Source organism: Squalius cephalus (assembly GCF_949319135.1).
Source record: "Squalius cephalus genome assembly, chromosome: 10".
Taxonomy (NCBI): Eukaryota; Metazoa; Chordata; class Actinopteri; order Cypriniformes; family Leuciscidae; genus Squalius; species Squalius cephalus.
Window position 1 is genome coordinate 38,509,432 of NC_137131.1, and position 25,949 is coordinate 38,535,380.

A 25,949-nucleotide genomic window follows, 5' to 3' on the forward strand; every position below is an offset into this window, starting at 1 on the left:
ATATGTAATTACCTGGTTTATATATAGTACATCGACACAAACCTCCCAAAAGTTCCTGTTATTTTATCTTAGAGCTATTACATTCACTTACTGCTATTGAAAATAAATTAACTTAAAGGGATAGTTCATCCAAAAATGTAAAAAGCTGTACGAGTTTCCACCGTTGACGGCACCCATTGACTTCCAGAGTATTTTATTCCTACTTTGGAAGTCATTGGGTGCTGTCAACTGTCTGGTTACCATCATTCTTTAAAATATCTTCTTTTGTGTTTAACAGAAGAAACTCATACAGGTTTGGAACAACATAAGAAGAGTAAATGACAGAATTTTTCTTTTTTTGGGTGAACTATCCATTTAAATGTCTTATAACTTTCCATAGAAGTTGGAATTCAAATGAAACAATCCTAGTACACCAACGATGCAAAGGCATGGCATAGTGTAATTTTTTACAATGATGACAATCTTAAAGAAATTCTATTCAAAGTTATGTTTTATTTCATTAGTTGTAAAATAGTCCCATATGATGGTTCGTACTACAAAAACAAGATTGTGTCGATTCCAAACCTCCAACCTCCTCTCCCACATAAACCTTTACAATCTGGAAACAGAACAAAAAGTCACAATAACCAACATTTCAAAAGATCTACTGAGCCAACCTCAACTAAACCCCAAATAACAGGGCTGATCCAGAAATGCTCTAGAGCTGCTTCACTCTCTTGAAATAACTGCACTGACAGGATTGTAAGATAATGCTTGGAAAGCTTCTCAATCTAGTCCGAGCCTAGTTTTGATCTGAATATTCAGTCAAACAGACACTCTATTGCTTTGTAGAAGTAAAGATAAAGTGATGATGTGTTGGCCCTTGGCAAGTGGAAGTTATAACCCGCTTCAGTGGGTAGAAGTAGCTTTAGTGTATTTTGGATCAGACCTTCAACCAAACACCTAATAAATCGGACTTTTTAATATTAATTTGAATACATCTTAAAATTTGTTTGGAAAATCTCCCTGCATCAACAAAACATAATTAAACACACCAAACCGTGAATAAAAGGACATGATCAAAAAACTCCCTAACGTTTAAAGTCTCGTCTTCAGATGCACATACGAAGCATGAAATGTTAGGGATGGCAGTTAGAAAAAAGACATGATCTTCCCTTTTGTGAGACACAATAGCTTCACAAGACTGCTTAGGAATTCTGTACATCCAATTCCAATTCTAAAGCCACGAAATTCTCCATGGATGTGCTCTCAATCCTACTTGTACAAAACTACTTCTCAGATAAGGGAGATTTCGGTTTTTTTCTTCAGAACCCTGAGAAATAGCTGCAAATTGAATTTGTTTATTTCTCCAAACCACTTAATCTAATCTAGTGTAATGCAGTTTCATATGAACCTTTGGGCCAAACAAAGCATTTCAAACAGTCATGTGTATTTCAATTCAGTACATGTGAAAAACGCAACTCTACAAAAGAATTGCGAAGTTTTTTTAATTACATTTTGAAAAAGGCATTGCGTTCCAGTTGAAATGTAAATTGAGTGCTTCAAAAGAGTAAATAGATTTCATTATGAAAGTACAAATTTGTTGCACTCGCTTGGAATCCAAATCTAATTTCTCCATTACAGGGGAAGGCAAAAATGTTTAAACAAGGCTTTAACGCCGACTCTTGATTAAACATTTGTTAAAGAAGAGGTTAAAACAGTAGGGCAAGAGTGAAATGTTGAAATGTTTTTGCTCTTCGGGGGTTTCATGAGAGAGTGAAGTTGTGTCGCCTCTATTTGGCTGCAACTTCATTCTCAGCTGGTTGGCCTGTAGCGGTTTCTGCAGTTTTAGAGGCCTGTAACAGACAATACAGCAGACAGAGAAGTGAATCAAGAGACAATTGACTGATGATATAGTCAGTTATGTAAACTACCCAAAATGCTCTAACAAAAAGGTTACAGTGCACCCATAAAATTCAAGTCGCTTTATACCGACATGGCTGTCGTTCCTTTGTGCAGGCTGATGCTATTTTCACATACTTAAAATGAATGGGGACAGTCAGCTCCGTAATGACAAAAGCATCATAAGGCTAAAGGCTGGTTCACATCAATGACAATAACTGTAATGATAAACTATAACATTATATTTGACATTAACACCCGCCAAATGCAGGTGGATTTCAGCAGTGCTTGAATTTCGACATGCGCATCATTTTACTCATTCCCGCAGATTTTGCGCTTATACTCAAAGTGTGCGCACCTAAAAGCCGCCTTTCAGTGCTAAATTGAGTTTGTTTTTGCCGCTTATTGCACTTAAACAGTCAAATACACACAAAATAATTTCAAAATGCCGGTCTTGGCGAGTATTCACGTAAACACAGTCAGTTATGTTTTAAGTGAACATAAATAGTTGGGAAAGAAAATGCATGTGTAACAGTATAGTGGATCAGTGCGTCAGGTCTTAAAGGGGGGGTGAAATGCTATTTCATGCATACTGAGTTTTTTACACTGTTAAAGAGTTGGATTCCCATGCTAAACATGGACAAAGTTTCAAAAATTAAATTGTACGTTTGAAGGAGTATTTCTGTGCCAAAAATTGTCCTTCCGGTTTGTCACAAGTTTCGGAAAGTTTTTTTCGAGTATGGGTATGTGAGACGTCAGATGTAATGGAATTTCCTTATATGGGTCCTAAGGGCACTTCTCCGGTAAGATCGCGGTCGCACTCGTAGACCAGAGCAAGAGAGTGAAAGCAGTTCGCCATCAAAGCGCCCTGCCCGGCTTTTGGGAAGCCAATGTCACCAAAGAAGTGTGTTTTTGGTTGCCAGGGCAAGACAACCCTGCACAGATTCCCAAAGAACCCAGCGTTAAGGCACCAGTGGATGGAGTTTATTTTTCCTGAGCATAAATGGAGTTGTGTAGACTGTTTGTTCCCTGCATTTCGACGATGATTGTTTTATAAACAAAGCCCAGATCGACGGATTTGCAGATCGTCAAATGCTTAAGGATCGAGCAGTCACAATGATAAAGGTTCGGTGAGTAAAACTGCTTCTATTGTCTCTGTGTGTTGTTACTAGCTCGGCACGTTAGCACAGCTTTAGCTTCGCCCACAGGGCCCGCCTCCAGCCGCTCGTTTTTTTCCGGAAAGACTCGGTACAGCCTATCTTTCTTTTATAAATATAATAAAACTAAAGACTTTTTGGAGATATGAAGGATGCAATACTACTCTATAGGTACTCAAGATTAACAGGAGATTGAGTGAAAATGAGCATTTCACCCCCCCTTTAAAGTCAGTGCTGAATACAACGCAAAATCAACAAAATGTCGCATTTTTTTGCAATCCTGCATAATTTGTCATTTCAAAAATTATTTTAAATCTCAAAAATAATTGATAATATTATCTACATATGTATTTATTTAAAGCTGTAATGCATTATTTTCACGAGGATACAGACGCATGTGCATCATGGTCTGTGTGAAATATAGCAAAAGATTTCTGACTTGCTGTCTCCCATAAATGCCAAGGAACGGGCAGAAATTATTCAAGATGGATGAATGACCAAATAAGAAGTATGATTAGGGGTGTGCCGGTTTCAGAATTGGTGATGACGGTTATGACGTGAGTCAAATGTGACGGTTCGTAACATAACCGTCGTCGGGGGGGTTGTGACATTCGTCTGTTATATGGCAACTTAGTTTGTTTTTAATATTTGTGTAGTGTTCAATGTTGTTATCATAGAGATACGCAGATGGGGTATTAGTTCATCCGCAACCGCATCACAATGCTCATCATCCGCACCAACGTTTTTTGACCAAATTTCAAAGCCGCACCCGCCCGACATCCGCTGATTGTTCTGCTGATGCCAGCCGCAAGAAAGCCCTTGTCTGTTCTAGAAAGGATGCAGCAAAGATATTAATGCTAATGTATGAGGCATAGGCCTACGCTGAGTTTCATTCTTTTACGATGAGATGCGCTCTAGTTCACAATGCAATGCAAGTGAACGCGGCGCATCGGAGCCTCCATGTCACGGTTATTATATTGTCTCCTATATTTGCTTTTTATTTATTAAATACATGCATGAAACATTTATTAAAATTAAGATACAATTTGTACAAAACGAAATTCGCTTTAAAGAAAGGCTTTCTACAAAGCAAAACTTAATGAAGTGGTAAAAATCATGTCTGACGATTTACAAAACAAAACTTCATTAAGTGGTAAAAACCATGTCTCCCAATTGCAAATGTTCATTGCTAATGTTTATTATTGCATGTTTATTATGTTTTTCATTTGTTTAATAAATCTCATAATGATGGCACATCACTATATATATATCATAGTCATAGCTTTTATTTCTCAAATGATTGGCGGTCGGTCAGGGGGTACTTGGCAAAGAATCAAATACAGTTGGAAACGACGTAGACCATTAATAACACAGACTGTTAACAATTGTTTTTAATTAGTATTTAAACATTCTCTATGATAAAAAATGTTTGTAAAATATATTTAAATAACACGGTTTTGGCGGTTATAGAGTTCTAATGACGGTGTTCAACTATAACCGTCGGTCTCACGGTTATATACTAACCGTCACACCCGTAAGTATGATATGCCTGATAGCAAAAAAAAAAAAAAGGTTAATAAAAGCGCTGTATACACAAACTCAATTCGGTAGTGACTTTTTTTGGTTTGTTTATTTAAGCTTATATGCCCTGTTGTAGTTTGTTTATTAGTTTTCATTTTATTACTGACTGTTTACTTGATTACTTAAAGGGATAGTTCACCCAAAAATGAACATTAGCCCATGATTTACTCACCCTGAAGCCATCCTAGGTGTATATGACATTCTTCTTTCAGACGAATACAATCGGAGTACACTCTCATTATCAAGCTTGGAAGAGCCAGGACATTTTTTAATATAACTCCGACTGTATTCGTTTGAAAGAAGAATGTCATATACACCTAGGATGGCTTCAGGGTGAGTAAATCATGGGCTAATTTTCATTTTTGGGTGAACTATTTCTTTAATTACTTGAGAATATTTTACTTATATTAGGTAGTTTCTTATTGCTGTGGTTTACTGGTAAGATTTTGATCATATTTCCCACATTATTGGCTTGATCCAGTGTTTCTCAACTGGTGGGTCGCAGTCAAAGTTTTTCTGATGCAAGACTTTTATTTTGAAAGACGTTAATGAAAGCTGTTGACACTGTTGACACTTCTGTCAGAGAAAAACGTGCCTGATTTTTATCTGCGGTCAGATTAGATATGTCATATTAGATATACATATTAGATAGTTATATGTCAGTGTCATTATTCTAATGTTATTTTCGTAACTTGTTACGAAATAAAAGTCTCTCACCTCAGAAAAGTGAAAACTTTCCTGTCCTGTCAGCCGTTATACTGTGCTCGTAGCACGCACGCTCTTCAATTGCACGCGCAAATGTGGCGGCACGCGCTGTATATCACTTCACTATAAATAAAGCGCAAAAGAAATTACGAGCATGCAACGTCGTAGTTATGTTGTCAATTATCAAGTCATGAAATTATCAAAAAGTACCAATAAATTATAAATTGTACTTCGTTTGTTAGCTGGAAAGATTTGCATGCAGGTACTGTAATCATCAGGAGCAGTTTCCATATGTTTCATTAACAATTCATGTTAGTATTGTGCATTTATTTACCATGGTAACTGGTGTTTCCGTAACCCAAATATGTCAATTTATTTTCACAGTGATATTTTGTTTATTTTTAAATGACTGTGGTGGCTCGTACCAACTTACTAACTTTACTGTATTAACAAAAAATATTTTGGGACTGCTATTAAATAGCCTTACCATACACTGCTTGTTCATCAGTATTATTCATATTCTTACAATTTATGTGTATGTTAAGTAAAGTGGGATGTAGTTGTGTGTCAACCATTTTTGTGAAAAAAATTGGCTTGGTTTTTAAAAAAGCAAATCTTTTATATTTAAAAAATAGATATTATTAAAAAGTTAGGTCAAAAAAAAAAAAAAAAAAAAAACTTAGGTCACGGCTTAATGACCATAGGAAAATGTGGGTCAAGCCAGGCCAAGCCAGTTGAGAACCACTGCCTTAATCCATACAACTTGCAGGCCATATTCTAAGTTACATGAAGCCATATAATAGCTTTGTGGGGGAAACAATGAAATAAAGTTATTTGCTGAAAATTCCTGTGTATATTATACCCAGTTTTTTGCAAAGTGGTCTAGTAGATCTAGTATGATCTGTAGATCTAGAACAGACGTGGAGATTGTCGATGTATAAACATCTTTTAAATGTTTGTTTTGTTCCTCAAAGCTTCCATAACGCTGTTGTTTGGCTTCTGAAGATTTGTAATATAGCACACAAGACATCTGGACTACCTTTATGGCGCTTTAATGGTGCATTTTTGGCTCTTGACAGCATCTGTCCCCATTCATTTTTCATTGTATTGAAAAGAGCATTTAGGACATATTACTAAAGAAGAAAAATTCATGTTTGGAAACATGATGAGGCCTCACCTTCTTTTTCTTCTTCTTCTGTGCTTTGCGACTTGCAGAACTCTGGATCAGAGACTGAAAATGGCAGAGAAGTAACCAAAATATCAAGCTAGGAGAAACCTATTTAATATACATTTTAAACAGATTATATTGGTCTAACATACCTTCAGTTCAGGATCTTGAACATCCTGTTCAGACTTGTAGAGTTCAGGTTCAAATGGTCCACTGGTGATTCTCAAGGGCCCATTGGCCATCAGCAGCACTGTGAACTTAAACTGAGCCACGAATTCACCTAAATAGAGACAAGTGGAAAGAGGGATTTACCATTTGAGCAGGTAAAGAAAAGGGATAAAGCAGGGGGAAAAAATGGTGCAATGATAATGAGACTGACCTTCTTTTTCATTCAGTACAGTAAAAGGCTGCAGAAGCTCATGTTTAGCGCACTCTACCACTCCCAAACGAGCTTTCCCTTCATCCTCAAATGCCCTGTCGGACACAAAGAAGTCTTTACAACCAAATTGCCATGAATTCTTAACCATCGATCTATCCACCAAGTTTTAAATTCATTCTTCTAGCATTCTCATGTGCCAATACAATTACAAATATAGAGCACATTATCAAAAACTCCAGAACATCGTTCCCGAAAGTTCTCACAGCGTTCTGTACATCACCTGCTTCATTCATTCAGGAACAGACTATCTAATGCAGGTGCACCTCTTTGCTAGCAACATGATTTAGCCAAGTTATGAGCCTAAGGACTGAAGAATGGTTTTGCCCACCTAAGAGTGAAGGGCATAGCGTCAAAGCGTCTCTCCACCTCACTGAAGAACATTCTGGAGGTCTTCATCTTCAGCCCATACTGCTTACTGGGGTCCCGTTTGTAGATGGTTGTCCTCTGACCTCCATCTCTTGCCTATGGGAAAGATCATTCAGACTAAAATGTCCATTTGTCTCCATTGTTTGAGATCTATGGGATTACGATCAAGATTTACAATGGCAGGTGTCGTTTGTATAGTGTGGGTATCACTTACCTTCCCCTCTCCTGTGCTGATCAGCACATCCACGGCATAAACTTCATGAACCTCAAACTCTGCCTTCTCATGGTCCTTCCTGTTATGAGACAAACATGTGCTCGCCCATGCAAATTTTGCTGCAAAAAGTTCTGAGTGGCATTTAATTTGGTGCTATGTGGTTGCTTGCTTTCTTAAGTCAAAAGAGCCTAGCCCGAAACTTTGTCCACAAGATTTCATCCAACAGGCAAAAATCTTACAGATAAACAGCAATTTTTGATAATATTAAAATACTTATCCCACCTTTACAAGCTGATACTGCAAGTAAACCATTTTTTGATCAATTTTCCCCAAAAATGTAAACACTATGTATCTGTGGTGGCATAAACACCTGCTTATTTGAGAAAATAAAGGAACAATATTCTGTTTTGTTTTATACCGTTGTTGATCTGTAGGGTTCTGGATAATGGTCTTCTCTCCATCAATAACATGTTGCTTTAGTTGATGGGACAGCATACCTAACCATGAGCAAAAGAGGAAAACTGTGAATAATGGCACATGCTTCAATGAACAATGGGCAGATCACAGTCAGATATTCATATTGGCTTCTGCAGGTACTTTGAGTTGCTTGGCTTTCATGTTTTGTGTGATTAAATGTGATTAATGGGTTAGTTCAGCAAAAAAATGAAACATTGAACTTCCATTTATCATATTTGATGTGCTCTATTGTATGCATGTTGATCAATGTTTATATGTGAATAAAAGCCTAAATTAAATCTGTTCATCAATTGTGTGTTCAGAAGACTTGGATTAACCTCTCAATTCATATGGATTACTTTTATGATCTCTTTATGAACTTTTTGAAGCATCAAGTTATGGATGTGTGGAATTCAGAACCCAACCAAGGGAAAAAAATTGTAAAAATCCCAGGTTTCATTAACTACACAATTTAGACTACATGATATCAGGCCGATTTTGGCACGATCCATTTGTCGTGGTGATTCGTAAAACGACAATTGGCATGATCATTTTATCTCGTATAATGTCATAGTGGATGACATCCGACGCCACGTCTGCAAAGCTTTACAGCGTCCCAACAGAAAGACTAGTATGCGAGATAAGTCACATCTGTGGCACTGACAATAAAGTGGTGCAGGTATGACGTCACTTTGTAGGCCAACCGACAGTTAGCATCACACTGGTTCCCTTGACAAAAACCCAATATGATTTTTGGATTATCGCTAAATTAAAATTTGATCAACAAAAGTTTATGATACTTACACGTTTTGTCCATCAAGATAAATATCACAGATGAACACAACTTTTATGAATTTTGAAGCCTGAATGTCGTCGCCAGAAGTAAAAAGCTAAAGGTAGTCTATAAACGAACTACACCACGGTCCCACGACTTCAATGTCACCATCACTAAGCTTCTGACAACTCTTTCAGTTTTTAATCTAAAAACATTTTCCCAGAAAGTTTAAGTTAGAATAGTTCACAAGAGCTCAGTTATAAGCATAACAAGACCGTAAAAGTGGACTGAGTTTACCAGTTCGGCGTGGTGACGTTTAATCTCCTCGACCGCCTCTGTAGTCCCATTTAGCCACTTGTTAGCAACCACCTTTTTCAAGACACATAACAGTTTAAAAAGAATCACGAGTGGGGTAATACTGATGTATTTTATGTCGTAGAATAAAACGTGAAAGTGTCTTGAGCTTGTGTTCACCACAGACTTTTTTCAGCCATTTAACCAAAACCCCAATCAAAAACCCATTGACTTCAGGACGATGGAGCCGGAAGTGCTAAAACGCTAACTCGCTTCCACGTTTTGGCCAACAAAGTGATGTCATACATGCACCGCTCTATAGGAGCACAGAAGCTCTTCTGTACACAGCTTTCAAACATGGCGAAACTAAAGAGAGACGATGGCATTGGTGCTCTTATGTGGAATTATGCAATAGAGGAAAGGTTCATAGAGCTATGGCAAACATCACTCCTGCCTTTATGATGTTTCCTTGAGGGACTACCACGACACAGTGAAAAAGGATAAATGCTGGCAAACGATAGCGGAGGACCTTCAGCAAACCCGGTGAGTACTGGAATTAGTCTGTTTTAGACTGGAATTGGTCTGGAACTGGTCTGTTTAATTGTGGTTGGTCTGTCCCAAATGAAATAATAGCAATAACTCACCCTCAATTGGATTGCACTTGAATGAATGGGCAATCTTGTTCCAGGCCTCAGTTACTTGATTGTTCTTCAAAAAGTAAATGGGGCAGATGGAGAAGATACAAGACTTTGTATTAGAAACAAACCATCACTATATTTGAATAAAAGACATACTGGCTATTCTCTACGATCTTGTGTTGAGGGGCTGGCTAATGGCTAACAGCTAATGGTCTCAGATGTTAAAGAGTTCCAACCTTATCTATTTTCCACTTTAATAGTGTGAAGTATGTACTAACCTGGTTGCCTGGTTTGACGAGACGCAAAGCTGCTTCGGCACACAGGTGTGCTGCTTTGAGGACATCAGCTTTCCTTCCTGTCACAGGTGCTTCCTAAAAGAAATCAAAATGGTATCATAGAATTAGGGGATAAAGAACAGTCTACCGAAAAGTCACTTGTTTTGTGTCTGGGTTTATGTTGCAATTATCATGACATTTCTTACATGGATATGACATTTTTATTGAATTATTCTATTAAGCAGTAGAGGAAACAGAACACTACGAGTGAAATAAACTAGTATATCCATGTAGAAATGAGGAAATTGGCTGCCTGGGAAGGGACATTTGAAAAACTTTGACCATTAAGGGACTGACCAATCAGAAATATTCCAGAGAGGCTTGTTATACTTTATAATTGCACTTTAAGAAGTCCATGAAGCTTTATAAAATTAAAAATGTAGAAACAGTGGGGAAAAAAGTATATATGCGTGCACACACACCTTAGTAGCTCCAATAACAAAGCTATGTGCCACGTTGGAGATGAAGCCATCAACATGTACTCCTAAATCACTGTTGAGAGAATAAGAGATATTTATGAGGGAACAAAGAAAAAATAGACATACAGCTGTAGGGAAACCTGAGCAAAGCCATTAAACTCCTATGTGTTTTCAGAAAGCATCCAAAATGTTTTTTTTAAATACATATACATACATATACATATACATATACACATATATATATACAGTGAGGAAAATAAGTATTTGAACACCCTGCTATTTTGCAAGTTCTCCCACTTGGAAATCATGGAGGGGTCTGAAATTGTCATCGTAGGTGCATGTCCACTGTGAGAGACAATCTTAAAAAAAAAACACCCAGAAATCACAATATATGATTTTTTAACTATTTATTTGTATGATACAGCTGCAAATAAGTATTTGAACACCTGTCTATCAGCTAGAATTCTGACCCTCAAAGACCTGTTAGTCTGCCTTTAAAATGTCCACCTCAATTTCAGACCCCTCCATGATTTCTAAGTGGGAGAACTTGCAAAATAGCAGGGTGTTCAAATACTTATTTTCCTCACTGTATATATATATATATATATATATATATATATACACACATGTACATCTATAACACTATAATGTGTTTTGTTATCTTGGCATTAAACTTCAGAAAACTAGTAAACGGCGCTGTGTTAAAACTAGTTAAGGGACTGATGGCAAGTTAGACATCTTTCTCTCTTCTGACCACTTTAATCGATCTCTCGCTATTTTTTTCCTCTTTTGGAATGCCGTAGAAACGCCATTGTTTTTTCTATTGCTAATTGAGCAAATGTGAATGCAATTTCCATTCACCACTATAGAAGTTTACCCAACTATGACGACTTCCATCATAGCTGAGAACCCTGGAAATGTGAAAATGTCCATTGCTGTAAACCTTTGAGCATCTCCAAATGAATACAATAAAAAAAGCCATTTTTAAAATGACACGGTCTGTTATGGCCACTTCAATGTTTCATTTTTATTTTTGAATTTCACCCCGAATTATGATACATATTAATTTATTTATTGTTTTTGTATTATTTACTTGTGTATTTCATGTATATTATTTATATATGCTTATTGCTATTGAACTGTAATATTGGCACGCCCTTTAGTGACATATTTAACTACTGACAGGATATGGCACTGAACCAGTTTTCAACAGCAATGTAAATGTGCGGGTGTATGCCGTACAAAGGAAATAAGAAAACAAACTGTTTATCTCAAAGATGAATTACAGGACTGCTTGTTGATACCAGCCCCCTGATGGTAGAAGTCAAAGCCTAAAGGGATAGTTCACCCAAAAATGAAAATTGTCATCACCAAAGCCGGGCGCACACTGTACAATATATACAGTAATAGTCCTTTACAATTGTTGCTTGAACAATGATCCTCGCTGCAAGTCATGTCACACTGTAAGATCTCAGCTGTCATTAATGTCAGACTGTACGACAGTCAAGACGAGTTCAAATCAGACACACACAAGGAAACTCATCTGGAGTTTTACATTAATCAATGACACGTTCTGTGACCGTGAGATGCATCACATGCGGGATTGAAAGAAATCTCTAACGTTAATTTTGGTCATGGCTTGTCTTGAAAAACAAAGACAATTTGACGGTCGTCATAGGAGAAGTCACACAGCAGGTCTTCCACAGAAGGAAAAATACTATGGAAGTCAAGTGTCTGGATAACAACAATATTTAAAATATCTTCTTTTGTGTTCAACAGAAGAAGAAAAACTCATACAGGTTTGGAACAACTTGAGGGTGAGTAAATTATGACAACATTTACATTTTTGGGTGAACTATTCCTTTAATGGTCCAATGCTTCTACAAGGTCTATAAAAGAGATTTCATAACAATTGTGTTGCAGAATCTACCTAAAACACTTTATTTAAAATGATTAAGTGTGACATTAACGTGCAGAGTGAAACACAGAAAACAAGGGAACAAGCAGGAAGACACAATCGGAAGGGGCAGAGACGGCACTGGGATGTCACTGAGGGATAGAGTGGAGAACACTGCAGACAAGATGGGCAGAGGAAGGAAAAGACATGAGGAGGTCAGACAGACGCAGACGAACTGGAGAGGGGGTTTGCCTACATTTTCACCAAATCTCCATCTTTCATCGTGTAGTCTGGGTCGCTCTTCAGGGGAGAGAAGTGGCAGACACAGTTATTGACTGACACACTGGTGGGGAACGCAATGCCTGCAAGAAAGGACAACCACCAATCCTCAACAAAATAAAAGTTCTGCAGAATTTGTGAGGAGAGAAATATTTCAAATTAGACCAGCAGATTTCTCTGAAGGAGACTAAACCTGAACCGATCTATTCTGAATGGGCTCAATAGGACGTCTCTTAATTTAAAGCCCACTCACTCTCTTACTAAACCACAAGCGTTTAGCAACATCTACCTTTCTTCATGTCCTTCTCCTTCTTAAAGATCTTCCCAGTCTCTGCCATGATGAAAGCATCTCCTTTCTCACAGAGGCTGAGAACTGATACTCCTGGTTTGGCTGCCTCGATGACCACCCTCAACGCCTCTAAAGAGAGAAGAACATAAAATAGAGACTAAAGGTGTGGTACACAAATTTCGGCGAAATTTCAAGGGCAATTTTTTTTTTATTAATCTATTGTCAATTGTGTACCAATTTATGAAGCATGGCTCACAAAGAAGTTACTTTGCGAATCCATGCGACCAACTTGAACCTGCTGTGAAATTTGTGCGGGGAAAATCTTTCGCTCTCACTGGAAATTCCCAATAGTCTGCATTCCTACTAAAATAGCTGGATTCCGTATGAGCAAATTTCACAATGCTAAGACTACATTTGGATTTACTTGGTTAAAAACCTTTTCAAAAGTATCTACAGACTAAAACATGTTTCTCAAAGGGGTAGAAGTATTACAGTCCAGCAAAATATGTTTCATGGACATTGGATTCTGACAAGATGAACCCTTTGGTGAATTTTCTCCTGATAGTAAAATTTTTTTATTAACTTTTAAAAGGGAGAAGAAACATTTCTCATATATTTGTTGATGCCAAAGGCTGTTCATTAAATCAAACTGTACAGTATTTTGGTGTAAGTCCACTGCAGCACCTTTTTTAAAAACATAAATTCAACATTTAAAAAAAATAAGCAGGCGGTCACACTACAGTTTTTGTTCCATTGACTTCTATTCATATGCATGCAGGAGACAGGAAACACAAACTCATGCAAAGTTTGGTGGATATATCATATCATGTGAAGACATGTGACCAAAAAAAAAAATTATACATCACGGCGTGATTTCTTAGCTGAATAAGGGGGGGGGGGGGGGGGGGGGTGTATGTAATTTTTGAGACAGTTGACGGTAGCCATTGACTTCTATAGTAGAAAAAAAAAATACAATTGAAGTCAATTTGGTGCCGTCAACTGTATGGTTACCAACATTCTTTGGTTCAACTTGGTGAATAAATTATGACAGAATTTTCATTTTTGGGTGAATTATCCCTTTAATACTTTTTAACATCAGATTTAAGGACATTGTTTACTTAACAAAAAAACTATTCTTGTACTGTGTTGGGACGCCACTTGAAAACAAAGTCCTGAAAAAAAGAAGTTGAGAACCACTCATAAAGGACCGTCACACTTTTCATTCTATTGACTTCCATTCATACACATGCAAATGCGCGATAATCAAGATAATGTGAATTTCACTGTTTAAATGTTCAAGTTTGTTGAACTCTGACATGTGAATTCATATCACATGACGATGTGTGACCAACAGAAGAGTGTTAGTATTACAACCGTCGCAGTGTCCATAGAAATTGTGTGTGCTCGAAGTCTGCGTGGCTGAGGCTTAAAGGGATAGTTCACCCAAAGATGAAAATTCTGTCATTAATTTCTAACCCTCGTGTCGTTCCAAACCTGAAAGAATTTCGTTCATCTTTGGAGCACAAATTAAGATCTTTTTGATGAAATCTGAGAGCTTTCTGTCCCTCCATAGACAGCTACGCAACTACCATTGTGACGCTTCAAAACTTTCATAAAGAGATTGTAAAACTAATTTATATTAATTGAACTAATACATGAGACTCGATCACTTTATATGATGAACAGATTTAATTTAGGCTTTTATTCACATATAAATATTGGTCAGCAAACATAAACAGAAGCTCAACCGAACCTGCTTGATGCTCGAGAACAAACCTCATTGGTTCTCGCTGAAGCTCAAACGCGCTGCGTAACACGAGAATGAACCTCATTGGTTGTCGCACGTCAAGCGAACATGCTTGAGTTTCCGTTTACCACAACTGATGTGCGTATTGATGAATGTTTATGTGAATAAAAGCCTAAATTCAATCTGTTCATCATATAAAGCGATCGAGTCTCTTCAGAAAATTTTGACTAAACCACTCGATTCATATGGATTAGTTTTACGATCTCTTCATGAACTTTTTAAAGTGTCAAAGTGAAATTTGCATAGCTGAGTACAGAAAGGTCTCAGATTTCATTAAAAAGATATTTATTTGTTTTCCGAAGAAGAACGAAAATCTTACTGGTTTGGAGCGACATGAGTAACTAATAGGGGTGTAACGATACCCTCATGTCACGATTCGATACATATCACAATACTGAACTCACGACACGATATATTATTGCGATACTCCTAAGACATATGATAAAAGGTTAACAAAAAATTTACTGTTTATTAAACTGATAAATTTGATATTACATTGTGTGTATAAATGAATATTCTTGGACTTGGTGCTGGAAACCCAAAGCACAGGACAATAGAGACACCAGAATAAAAATATTCATGATTCTGAAGCTGAAAATACAAAGTTATTTTAGACGAATATGTTTCTCTGTCACTGACTAGATACATTTAAAATAATGTAGGCCACTTTTTTACACAGATATTCTCCTATTGCATTATTATACATTATATTCAACATTATATATAATATTTTAATGTAGTACTGACACTAAAACTCTGAAAACTTTAATTTTTTCTCACATAGTAATTTTTATTTTGCGTGAACTATTCACGATACATAGTGTTGCATTTTTGTATTGCAATATATTGTGACACAATATATTGTTACACCCCTAGGACATAATGACAGAATATATTACTGGGTGAACAATCCCTTTAACTCAAAGAAGATATGCAGATAACAGGTGCTTGAGCTTATATGATGGAATGAACTTCTCATCTTAATTTCTTTTCAGCAAAGAAGACAAATATGGCAAAACTCCAAATCACTGGAGTCATCAATGGAGCTCAAAGAGTAGTGCACTACCATTCAAGTTCACTGTGCAAAAAATACAATGACCTATAGTCATTGACACCAACTGCTCTGGAGTGATAATGTCAAAAGCCCCGTCAGCATCCCCTCAACATCTTCATGAAGTTCACTGCCTGTGTAAGCAATGCTGACAGATAGGATGGGAAAGCTCTCAAGGCATTGCTCTGCAATAGTGGACATACATGTAGAAAGCTCACAAATATGCCATGCCTTTGAGGACTAACCCCTAACAGCTGGCAATGCGAGAGCCACAAGTGTCCACTGACATGCACTGAGGGCTAATGCTAGCTAGCATTAGCTCCAGAAAGAGTCCCTCCATACTGTAGCACTGCAAAAAGTGCACAAGCTTTATAGACGTGCACTGGAGGAACAGCCATGCATTTAAAACAGGTCTTAAGCGGCTGCATATTGCATAAGGTCAGAGCGCTGGGATCTGGTGTCCCACGCTGCTCATCTCGTCCTAACACATGGCATGCACGAGAGAGCAGCGTGGAGGCCCGTGTCACCGACCCAACACCTCCATCACGCGTAACGTCAAACTCACGGTTGGCGATGTCACCGCCCATCTTGTATTTGGTCACGACCAAGTCCTCGGCGATGGTCTGCTCTTGCTGTTCGTCGTCGGACATAGTTGCACCGGCTCTCTAAGCGTCTCTCTGTCAATACGTCGTTGAGCGGACAGCAGAAATCAGTCACGCTACCACAGCGACTCGCCGTCCGTCAGGCTCCGCCCACAGCCTCCACGCACAGCGTAGCCACGCCCACTACGCAGCCACAACTGAGGTGTCGTCATATACGATGGCGCCAAAAGCCAACCGAGGCTTTTGGATATTTTCCAAAAAGGTCACAACAATAGTAAAAAAAATATATATTGTTTTCTTACATTTGTTCTATCTATCTATCTATCTATCTATCTATCTATCTATCTATGCACAATAAGATTTCACACTATTAAAGACTTTTCACAGATTTCACGGTTTAAAACACGACTGCATGTAATTTAGATTTAAGGCACTCCTCTTTTTCGGTTGATTTAAGGATTGAAAATGCCACAAAACATTAACAAATCTACATTTATGTAAATAAAAATGACATATAATCAAATATATTATAGGCTATACTATAATATATATAAATATAACAATACGTTTAATTTGTCAACACATAAGAGTACTTTTCTTTTCAATTGAAATCTATTATATAAAAATGAATCATAAAAAGGCTTTTATCTGCAAGAATATGCATTTTATTCTGTTGTAAATTACTTAATCATAGGCTACAGTATAATACAGTCAGTGGCATCTGTGAAAATTAGACCAGTTCATGGGAACCATAAAGATCAGATGAATTACTCACCCACTAATAGGTTCTCCACCTATAACCATTTGAGACACATAAACACACAGAGCATAAATCTGTCTGGCTGTTCAGGAACTGTCTTTATAGTTCTTATAGCTAAACTCATATGAAAATATGTGTTGAGAAACTACCACAACAAAACACAGAAAGCAGAAAAAATGTGGGAGTATGAGAGCAAAGGTTTCAAAAGTTTAGTTCAGGTTTATATAGAAACATTTTTATTAAAAGTGTAAGACAGCAGGTTTCAAACAGTAAATATAAAATCATTTCAAACTGTTACAAAGTTGAGAAAATACTTTAGTTCGATATGTTTGTACAAAACTATAGTTTCGCTGTAAAAGCTTGTTTACTGGCCATTTCATTTGAAATATAATACAAGTACTTCATTATGATTTGTTCATAAGGCATGCACAACACCTCTCAAAGAAAAACAACTTCACCCAAATTCAATCAATATGCTATTTTACTGACATTATCAAATAATTATTTTATAAATCCCAAATGTAAATACCCCAGATTTGACATTGGGGGATAATTTGAGTGCAATCTGAATGGTATGGCATAGATGCACAGTGGTATGGCAGTAACAGCTGTTGACTGAATTGGGTACTTCATGAACACACTAGATAACATATATTTAAGAAGAACACTCACTCTCAAAAGCACAAACAGCAAACTTATGGCTTCACTCGATGAGTTACACAAACTTGGCATTAACAGAACATTTTAAGTAACCACACACTTACACATCAAGATGTAATGTAAAAATCAGTGCTTTCAATGTGAAGCTCATTAATCTGGTAATTCTGGCACCTCCACCATACACTCTTAAAAAATAAAGGTTCTAAAGGAGGGTTTTCACAGTAATGCCACAGAACAGGGGTGTCCGATCCTGGAGATCAAACACACCTAACTATCAAGAGTTCAGCTGCTTCAGTTGGGTTTGATCAGGGCTGGAGCTGAACTTTGCAGGGAGGTAGATCTCCAGGAACAGGATTGGGCATCCTTGCCATAGAAGAACCATTTTGGGTTCCCTAAAGCCAATTCACACTGCACTGACAGACCAATGAAAACAGATACTTTGTCAGGTTTGGTTGGATCCGTGTGTTAATTATTTTCTTAGTTGTGAAAGAACCTTTTATTCTCAAGAACTTTTATAGTTTCCACTATTGAGAACATTTTGTGGAATGCAAAGGTTCCATTAATGTGAAAGGTTCTTTATAGAACCATCAATGCCAATAAAGAACCTTTCCTTTTAAGACTTTATATTAAAAAAGAACAAAGCTGCTCTGGCTTAAAGATATTTAAACCACTTAATGGCACATCAAGAATACATTTTACATCAAAATACATTTATTTTGTCATGGTTGTATCAGTTTTATCATGGATGTGTGCCAATAGAGTGCATTACTGAATAATATCCTGAACATTGGCCACGGAAGACGGTTCAACCTGCATTTGTTCATTTGCATCAAGTTCCTTCAATCCATTCTCCGCCTCTATGTGCGGACAGCACTGGTTTTATGAAACGACCTGCTGTGCCAGTAGTCAGGATTATCAAAAGCTTTATGTTCCATCCCTGCACGCACTTTTACATACGCTCCAGACCCCGGTCCCCCTGAACACCCTCCGTCCCTCAGTCCAACACTCTCCTCGTCTTCTCCCTCCATGTTCTGGTATTCAGCTTCCGAGGCTCCACCGGCAGCCAATGAGTCCATATCCTCATATTCATACACTTCTCCTTCCCCTTCCATTAACCCCTGCACCCTGAGCGACTTCCTCAGCCGAGGCTGGCTGTTCGTGTACTGATAGTCATCCTCCACATACTCGTCTTCATCGTCTTGTGGCGATCTTTTGAGAAGAGGGTGGGAAACTGGTCTTGGGAGGTGAAGTTTGACAACCATGTTGGTTGGTGGTGCTCCTCCTCCTCCTCCAGCACGGATGTCCATGTACTCGTACTGAACCTCCTGAAGATCTAGATCAGCATCCATGTACTCGGCTTCACTGGACAGGAAATCGCCATCGCTGTGACTCCTTTGGTCAGTCGAGGACTGGGAGAGACCTCCGCTACTTTCTGAGCCCTCGATCGATGATCTCTTACTGGGTCTGCCGGACCCTTGAGGTTTGTGATTGCTGTACAACCCGGCAGGGTTGAAGGAGGCACTGCGGTTTCGTGGTGGTCTCTGACTGTAATCTTTAAGCTGCCCTGGTATATGGCTGAGTGAGAGAGTCTGGTTGTTCATATACTCGTATTCTTCACCTGGCCCGTTGCGGGCTTCTAAAAAGTCGCCCGAATGACCTCTTGACAGTCTCCTTTGAGAACGTGTTGAACGTGATGATGGTAATAGAAGAGTTTCTGAAGAAAATCATAAAACAAGAGATGTGTTAACACAAGTACTCATAAATATGAAAGTCAATGTCCACTTCCGATAAAAAAATTATAAAACGACTTTATTTCTTAGCTTTTTCAGCAGCGTTGGTTCCGGAAGTATTTTATCCATTCATTTTTCCCATAGGGATGTTAAAAAAAGTCTTGGTTAAAGTGCCATGAACCAAGCCAACCAGCTATGATGTGAATCACAACAATTATTTGAATTTTAACAATTAAAGAATTACAATCCCATGAAGCATTGTGAACAACATAATCGAATTAAAAAACGATGGAGAAATCTAAAACTATTCATTTAAAGTTGTTGATATGAAGTATAATAAGTATAAGTGTTTTGAGAATATAGGGAGACCGACTCGATTATGTCATTTGCAGTGCTTCATGGGAGTGGGTGGAGCTAAGGAGCTCTTTTGGCATGATTTTCTTGTCGCAACTCGCAACATCATGGATAATGTAGTTTTCACCCCAAATTCAGCTGTTGTAAAAAATAAGTTGAAATAATGCAGACTGATGGCTTTAACAGAAGCAAATACCATCGATTAATAACTTCAGGGCTCACAACAGGTCTGTCACAACAACAATCATTATCAATTTCCTATGGAGAAAATTAATGGAGTATTTACTTCCAGAACCCAACTGTTGCACTCTATTCTGAATTTAACGTAATTGACCTGTCAGGTTAGGCACGATATTGAATTTAAGGGATGAGAGGGATGGACTTAGGTACTAGATCATGTAGCTATAAGTCAAAACTTTCAAAACTGAGTTTTTGTCTTCTGAAAGTTTCAGAATGGCGTTTTGTCCACTGAACAATCAGTATATTGTTAAACAACAGTACAATGGTTTGAGTGTACTTGTCCAAAAATAAAAAAAAACAGTGCAACCCTGAATAACATTCATTGTGACTTCATACGTCATAATTATATATTTATATATCAGTGTAATTTTATATCTCACAACGTAAATGTATTTCTTATTTTAAACATTATCTCACAATATTTTTTTTTTACTCTAAAGGCAGAAATGGGCTTCCACAGATATTTCATTATGGCTTCACAGGACCTTAAAAAGTGGACACATCAACATTTTGCAGAAATTAATTGATAAAGGTTACACGCACACATGTCTCTCTAATTTGCTTATCCTCACCTTTCTCTGGACTTTCACCAAATCCAGGCAACACATATTCACTTTGGTCCTCTTCTCCTTGAGTGCCTGTGGAGGTTGTTTCCGGAGGCCCTGATAGGCTGTCCCGCTGCGACATGTAAGCGCTGTCCTCACGATGTGTGACCCTCCTCATGTTGCCAACCAATGAGAAGTCATCGTTCATTTCCAGTTCCACTGCAGTTCCCTGTCCCTCCGAGCTCACAGAAACAGTGCACGCAGAGTCCAGTCGGGAACGAGAAGCCCATCCCGTCTACAGCAAAATGAGGTGGACAACATATTGAGCTATCATAAGTGGTGTGCTATGAGACATATGCTGTAAGATATGTGCAAGTCCATTATATGGATGGTCTCAGCCTAAAACTATTGACCTGAAATGAGCTTTAGACACGATTGTGAAACACTGACCTGTACAGAGCTCTCCACACCAGGGGTCATTGGTAGATATCCAGCAATATTGGAGGGAGTCAGACTTGACTGGTGTAATAATAAAAAGAAAAGTGTCAAAGTTATGCTGTTTAATTTGCTATTCTAACAGCCTCCACAAATCAGTTTTTGAAAGAAATTATTACTTTTATTCAGCGAGCATGCATTGAAAACATCAAAAGTGACTATAAAAACACTATCAAAGAATCCTGGAATAAAATGTGTAATTATTTCCACAAAAATATTAAGCAGCACAACAGCAAATCAGCATATTAGAATGATTTCTGAAGGATCATGTGACACTGAAGACTGGAGTAATGATGCTGAAATTTCAGCTTTGCCATCACAGGAATAAATTACATTTGAACATATATTAAAATAGAAAGCAGTCCATGTAAATAGTAATAATATTTCGTAATGTTCCTGTTTTCACTGTATTTTTGATTTAAAAAATGCAGCCTTTATACTGTGCATAAGAATCTTCTTTCAAAAACATTCAAAAATCTTATCCCACGTTTTTGAACAGTGGTGTATATTAGTCGATTTTCAAACCATTAAGTATTGATCATGGTCAATATTATATAACGTACCCGATAGGAATCTAAACGCAGTCTAGAGACGTTTCTAGATGGTGTTACATAGCGTGGCATGTCTATGGTATCGTCCAAGACTTCATCTTCCTGGTCCTCCAGGGCCACCCCTAGAATGTCCATCTCAGTTCCTCTCTGATGGGACTCATCCGAGGCCGAGTCAGGAGCTCTGTACTCCTCCTAGTGGAGGAACATCAATCAACAACAGTCATCCAAACACTTCCAAGTTCTGACATGACCAGAAAACAATGAGGTACTCTGTTCGTTTGCCTTACTCTGATGACAAGATACCGAGAAGGGTCTCTGGCCATTCGGGTAAACTCATTGGCTAGCTCCTTAAAAGTTGGCCGAACATTTTCATCAATCATCCAACCTGTTGAAAAATTTGCATTAGGAATGCACTGATATATAAATATTCTGACTGATACAGATAATTATCTTCAAGTTATGGCCAATAGCCAATGGATGGAAGTTCAAAAATGTCTTGAGCACCACATAAGCATATCAGAAGGATCATGTGACACTGAAGACTGGAAATTCAGCTTTGCCATCACAGGAATAAATTACATTTAAAATATATATCAAATGTTTAAATAATATTTCACAATATTACTGTTTTTACTACATTTACTTTATTTTACTATATTTAAGAGACTTCTGTCAAAAATGTTTGAACCGTAAATTCTATAATATTTTGTCAAAATCCATTAAAAAAAAGCAATAATTTTAAATGCGACAAGTGAATTGAGAATAACAACATTATAATGTACAGTATGAAAATGGATTACATTTAAAAATGTTATTTAATAATTAGTGTTTTTAAAAATTCACGTTAAGTGTGCATGAGATGACGTCAAATGTAAAAATAGCGGAAATGAACATGCACAATTAAATGTTCCAAACTGGCCAATACAGATTTGGCACTGATATATTGTGCATCCCTAATTTGTATTTACAATCTTTCCAGAAGCTTTCGTGCAAACATGCCCTGCTAGATGATATATGAGATGGGATCAAATCCAGAAGCATAACTTTGCATTATGGGCTATAAGAAGACTCACATTTGACCATGACCATGTAGACATCGATGGTGCAGATCTGAGGTTGAGAAAGCCGTTCCCCTTTCTCTAACAGATCAGGTACTTCTTGTGGTCGCATAGCAGAGTATGGCTCTGCCCCATATGACATCATTTCCCAGACCGTCACGCCTAGACATAGAGAGGGCTTTTATTGATTCTCCAACTCCAAAGTGCAGTTTTTTACAGTACCATTTTATCTTGCAACACACAGACTCACCGTAGCTCCATACATCACTCTGGTGTGTGTATCTGCGGAACAAGATGCTTTCAAGAGCCATCCACTTAATTGGCGTCTAGGATTTAAAAAAATGTCAGAGACACAGAGTAGAGATTACTGGTTCGGGAACTGATTGGAATATGGTAGCAGTACATATACACTACATATACACTAAGATTTTTTAAATGTTGTTAAAAGAAGTCTCTTCTGCTCACCAGGGCTGCATTTACTTAATCAAAAATAGAGTAAACACAGTAATATTGTAAAATATTAACTGTTTTCTATAGTGATATATTTTAAAATGTAATTTATTTCTGTGATGTAAAGCTGAATTTTCAGCATCATTACTCCAGTCTTCAGTGTAACATGATCCTTCAGAAATCATTCTAATATGCTGATTTGATACTCAAGAAACATTTCTGATTATCATCAATGTTGAAAACAGTTCATATTTTTGTGGAAATTGTGATTTATATATTTTTTCTGGATTCTTTGATGAACAGAAAGTTCATAAGAACAGCATTTATTTGCGATAGAAATCTTTTGTATCAATTTAATGCATCCATGCTGAATAAAAGCATTCGTTTTTTAATCTTATTTACCCCAAACTTTTGAATGGTAGTGTATTATGGTTCCACAAAAAAATTAAGGAGCACAATTGTTTTCAACATTGATAATAAAAATAAATGTTTCTTTAGAATTTTTTTTGTTTTTTTTTATTGTAATAATACTTCACAATATTGCTGTTTCACTGTATTTTTGATCAAATAAATGCAGCCTTGGTGACCATAAGACTTTAAAAAATCTTTATTATTCCAAACTTTTGACCGGGAGTGTAATTTGTAAGTCTGCTTTACCTTCATTTCATTTAAGAAGTATTTCTTGTCGTCAGGGTAAAGGAGGTCAGCGATGCCATAATCCGCTATTTGAACTATAAAGTCACTCTTGAGCAGAATGTTGCGGGCAGCCAGGTTCCTGTGGACCATTCTCTGCTCCTCTAGATAGTACATACCCTAGCAGGGAGCAAGTGACGAAAGACTTTAGTTTGTTTAGCTTGAAATGATCTGAATACCTGAATAGCCAGACTTTCTGACCCTCTCACCTTGGCAATCTGCACACACCAGTTGAGCAGTCTCTGAGGGTTGAGGCCGTCTCTGCGCTGGCGGATGTGCTCCAGCATCGACCCCTGTGGACTGAGCTGAGTGACCAGCTGCAGACTGGGTCCCGGACAGATGCCCAAGAGACGCACTATATACGGGTGGTCCAAACTCCCCATAGCCAACATATGCTGCAAGACAACAGAAATCATTCAGAATCTCATTTTGTGTGTACGCTGTTTTTTAATGTTTTTATTTTGTTGTCTTGCAAAAGGTATTAAAGGGGTGGTTCAGGATTTTCGACATCGGACCTCATTTTCAAGTGAGCCTGGTTGTTATTCATCAGTGGAGACAGTTTTCAAAAAAATTCATCCAGTCCTTACTTTTGGATAGTTCGCCTATGCTTGGCTAGCGCGAGTCAACGGTGCACACGTTAGCCTGCCATTAAAAACAGTTTTACCCACTCCACAGTACACCAAAAGCAAATAAATTATAACGCCAGACTATCGATGTAAATGTCTGTTGAGAGAATAATGTTAGAAATCAAACTACCCTTTCATCACATTGCATTAGTTATAATTTGTTCCCTGTATTTATAAGCAGTCTACAGCAGCGGCGGAGTTATATTTGGTTACCTAGGAAACCGAGAGAGCCGGTCCACATAACAATCACGCAAGTGTATTACCTGCCGCAGATAATTGAGATACAAGAGTACTTTGATTTCTAACATTATTCTCTCAACAGACATTTACATCGATAGTCTGGCATTATAATTTATTTGCTTTTGGTGTACTGTGGAGTGGGTAAAACTGTTTTTAATGGCAGGCTAACGTGTGCACCGTTGACTCGCGCTAGCCTAGCATAGGCGAACTATCCAAAAGTAAGGACTGGATGAATTTTTTTGAAAACTGTCTCCACTGATGAATAACAACCAGGCTCACTTGAAAATGAGGCCCGATGTCGAAAATCCTGAACCACCCCTTTAATGAATGGTTAACGTATAGTAATATGTATTAATAAGTCTTATAAATGTCTTATATATGTCACTATGAACAAATCAAAAATTAAAAATTAAATGAATTAAATGAACATGAATTGTGTTCATTTATTAATCACAGTGCAACCCATTCAAAAGTTTGGGGTTGGTATGATTTTTAAATGTTTTTGAATTAAGTCTCGTAATACTCAACAAACTGTATTTATGTGATCAAAAATACAGTAGATCTGATAGAGAATTATATTTTAAAATGAAATGAAATACAATAGTAAACAATTAATTAACGTTCTAATAATATTTCAAATATTGTACAATTTAAATTGTTTTCTAATTTTTAAAAAAACTAGTAATTTACTTCAAAATTAAAAACAGTTCAGCATCATTAGTCTTCAGTCTTCAGTGTCACATGATTCTTCAGAAATCATACTAATATGCTGATTTGTTGCTTAAGAATCATTTCTTACAATTATCAATTTTGAAAACAGTGCTGCTTAATATTTTGTCAGTATTCTTTAATGAATAGAAAATTCAAAACAATAGCATTTATTATAAATAGAAAGTTTTTGTAACATTGTAAATGTTTTTATTGTCACTTTTGGTCAATTTAATGCATCTTTGCTGAATTAAGAAAAAAAAAGAAAATCTTACTAGCCCAAGCTTTTGAACAGTAGCGTATATAGGCTATGTGTGTGTTGTAGTATTATTTGCTCTCTGTCTTCAGCTCACAAACATGTACGCACACACACACACATCACTCTTTCCTTGCTCATTTTTTTCACTTCTGTCTGTTGATTTTTAAATGCACTTGTAATAAATATAAGATTGCCAGTACTACAGTCATTGCCAATGAATTTCAAGT

General features: G+C 37.3%; 2 protein-coding genes across 3 annotated transcripts in view; both read right to left on the reverse strand.

Moving 5' to 3' along the window:
- Nucleotides 1–472: 472 nt before the first annotated feature.
- pa2g4a (proliferation-associated 2G4, a) lies at nt 473–16,523 on the reverse strand. Its single transcript, XM_079883815.1, has 13 exons — nt 16,317–16,523; nt 12,894–13,022; nt 12,582–12,687; nt 10,432–10,501; nt 9,953–10,045; nt 9,681–9,744; nt 7,930–8,008; nt 7,512–7,590; nt 7,260–7,393; nt 6,872–6,966; nt 6,645–6,772; nt 6,502–6,555; nt 473–1,835 (listed from the first exon to the last, which is right to left on the reverse strand). The coding sequence occupies exons 1-13, from the start codon at nt 16,399–16,401 to the stop codon at nt 1,773–1,775; spliced, it is 1,179 nt and encodes a 392-aa protein (XP_079739941.1). The 5' UTR covers nt 16,402–16,523; the 3' UTR covers nt 473–1,772.
- Nucleotides 16,524–16,992: 469 nt separating this feature from the next.
- Nucleotides 16,993–25,949, reverse strand: part of erbb3a (erb-b2 receptor tyrosine kinase 3a) — a 30,062-nt gene continuing 21,105 nt past the window's right edge. For both annotated transcript variants that reach the window (XM_079884130.1, XM_079884129.1), the window contains 9 exons: nt 24,099–24,284; nt 23,854–24,009; nt 22,997–23,072; nt 22,762–22,908; nt 21,976–22,073; nt 21,701–21,880; nt 21,093–21,161; nt 20,670–20,937; nt 16,993–19,487 (listed from right to left, as the gene is read on the reverse strand). In XM_079884130.1, coding sequence (XP_079740256.1) covers nt 18,631–19,487; nt 20,670–20,937; nt 21,093–21,161; nt 21,701–21,880; nt 21,976–22,073; nt 22,762–22,908; nt 22,997–23,072; nt 23,854–24,009; nt 24,099–24,284 — 2,037 coding nt within the window. In that variant the 3' untranslated portion in view covers nt 16,993–18,630. The remainder of the gene's footprint in view (nt 19,488–20,669; nt 20,938–21,092; nt 21,162–21,700; nt 21,881–21,975; nt 22,074–22,761; nt 22,909–22,996; nt 23,073–23,853; nt 24,010–24,098; nt 24,285–25,949) is intronic.

What these genes read in the sequence shown, in the direction of transcription:
- pa2g4a (XM_079883815.1), bottom strand. Translation starts at nt 16,401, where the DNA reads ATGTCCGACGACGAACAGCAAGAGCAGACCATCGCCGAGGACTTGGTC. An exon ending in AACCCTACAGATCAACAACG is followed by an intron (nt 7,591 to 7,929) that starts GTATAAAACAAA and finishes GTCTCATAACAG; the next exon opens with GAAGGACCATGAGAAGGCAG. An exon ending in TTCAAGATCCTGAACTGAAG is followed by an intron (nt 6,556 to 6,644) that starts GTATGTTAGACC and finishes TGCCATTTTCAG; the next exon opens with TCTCTGATCCAGAGTTCTGC.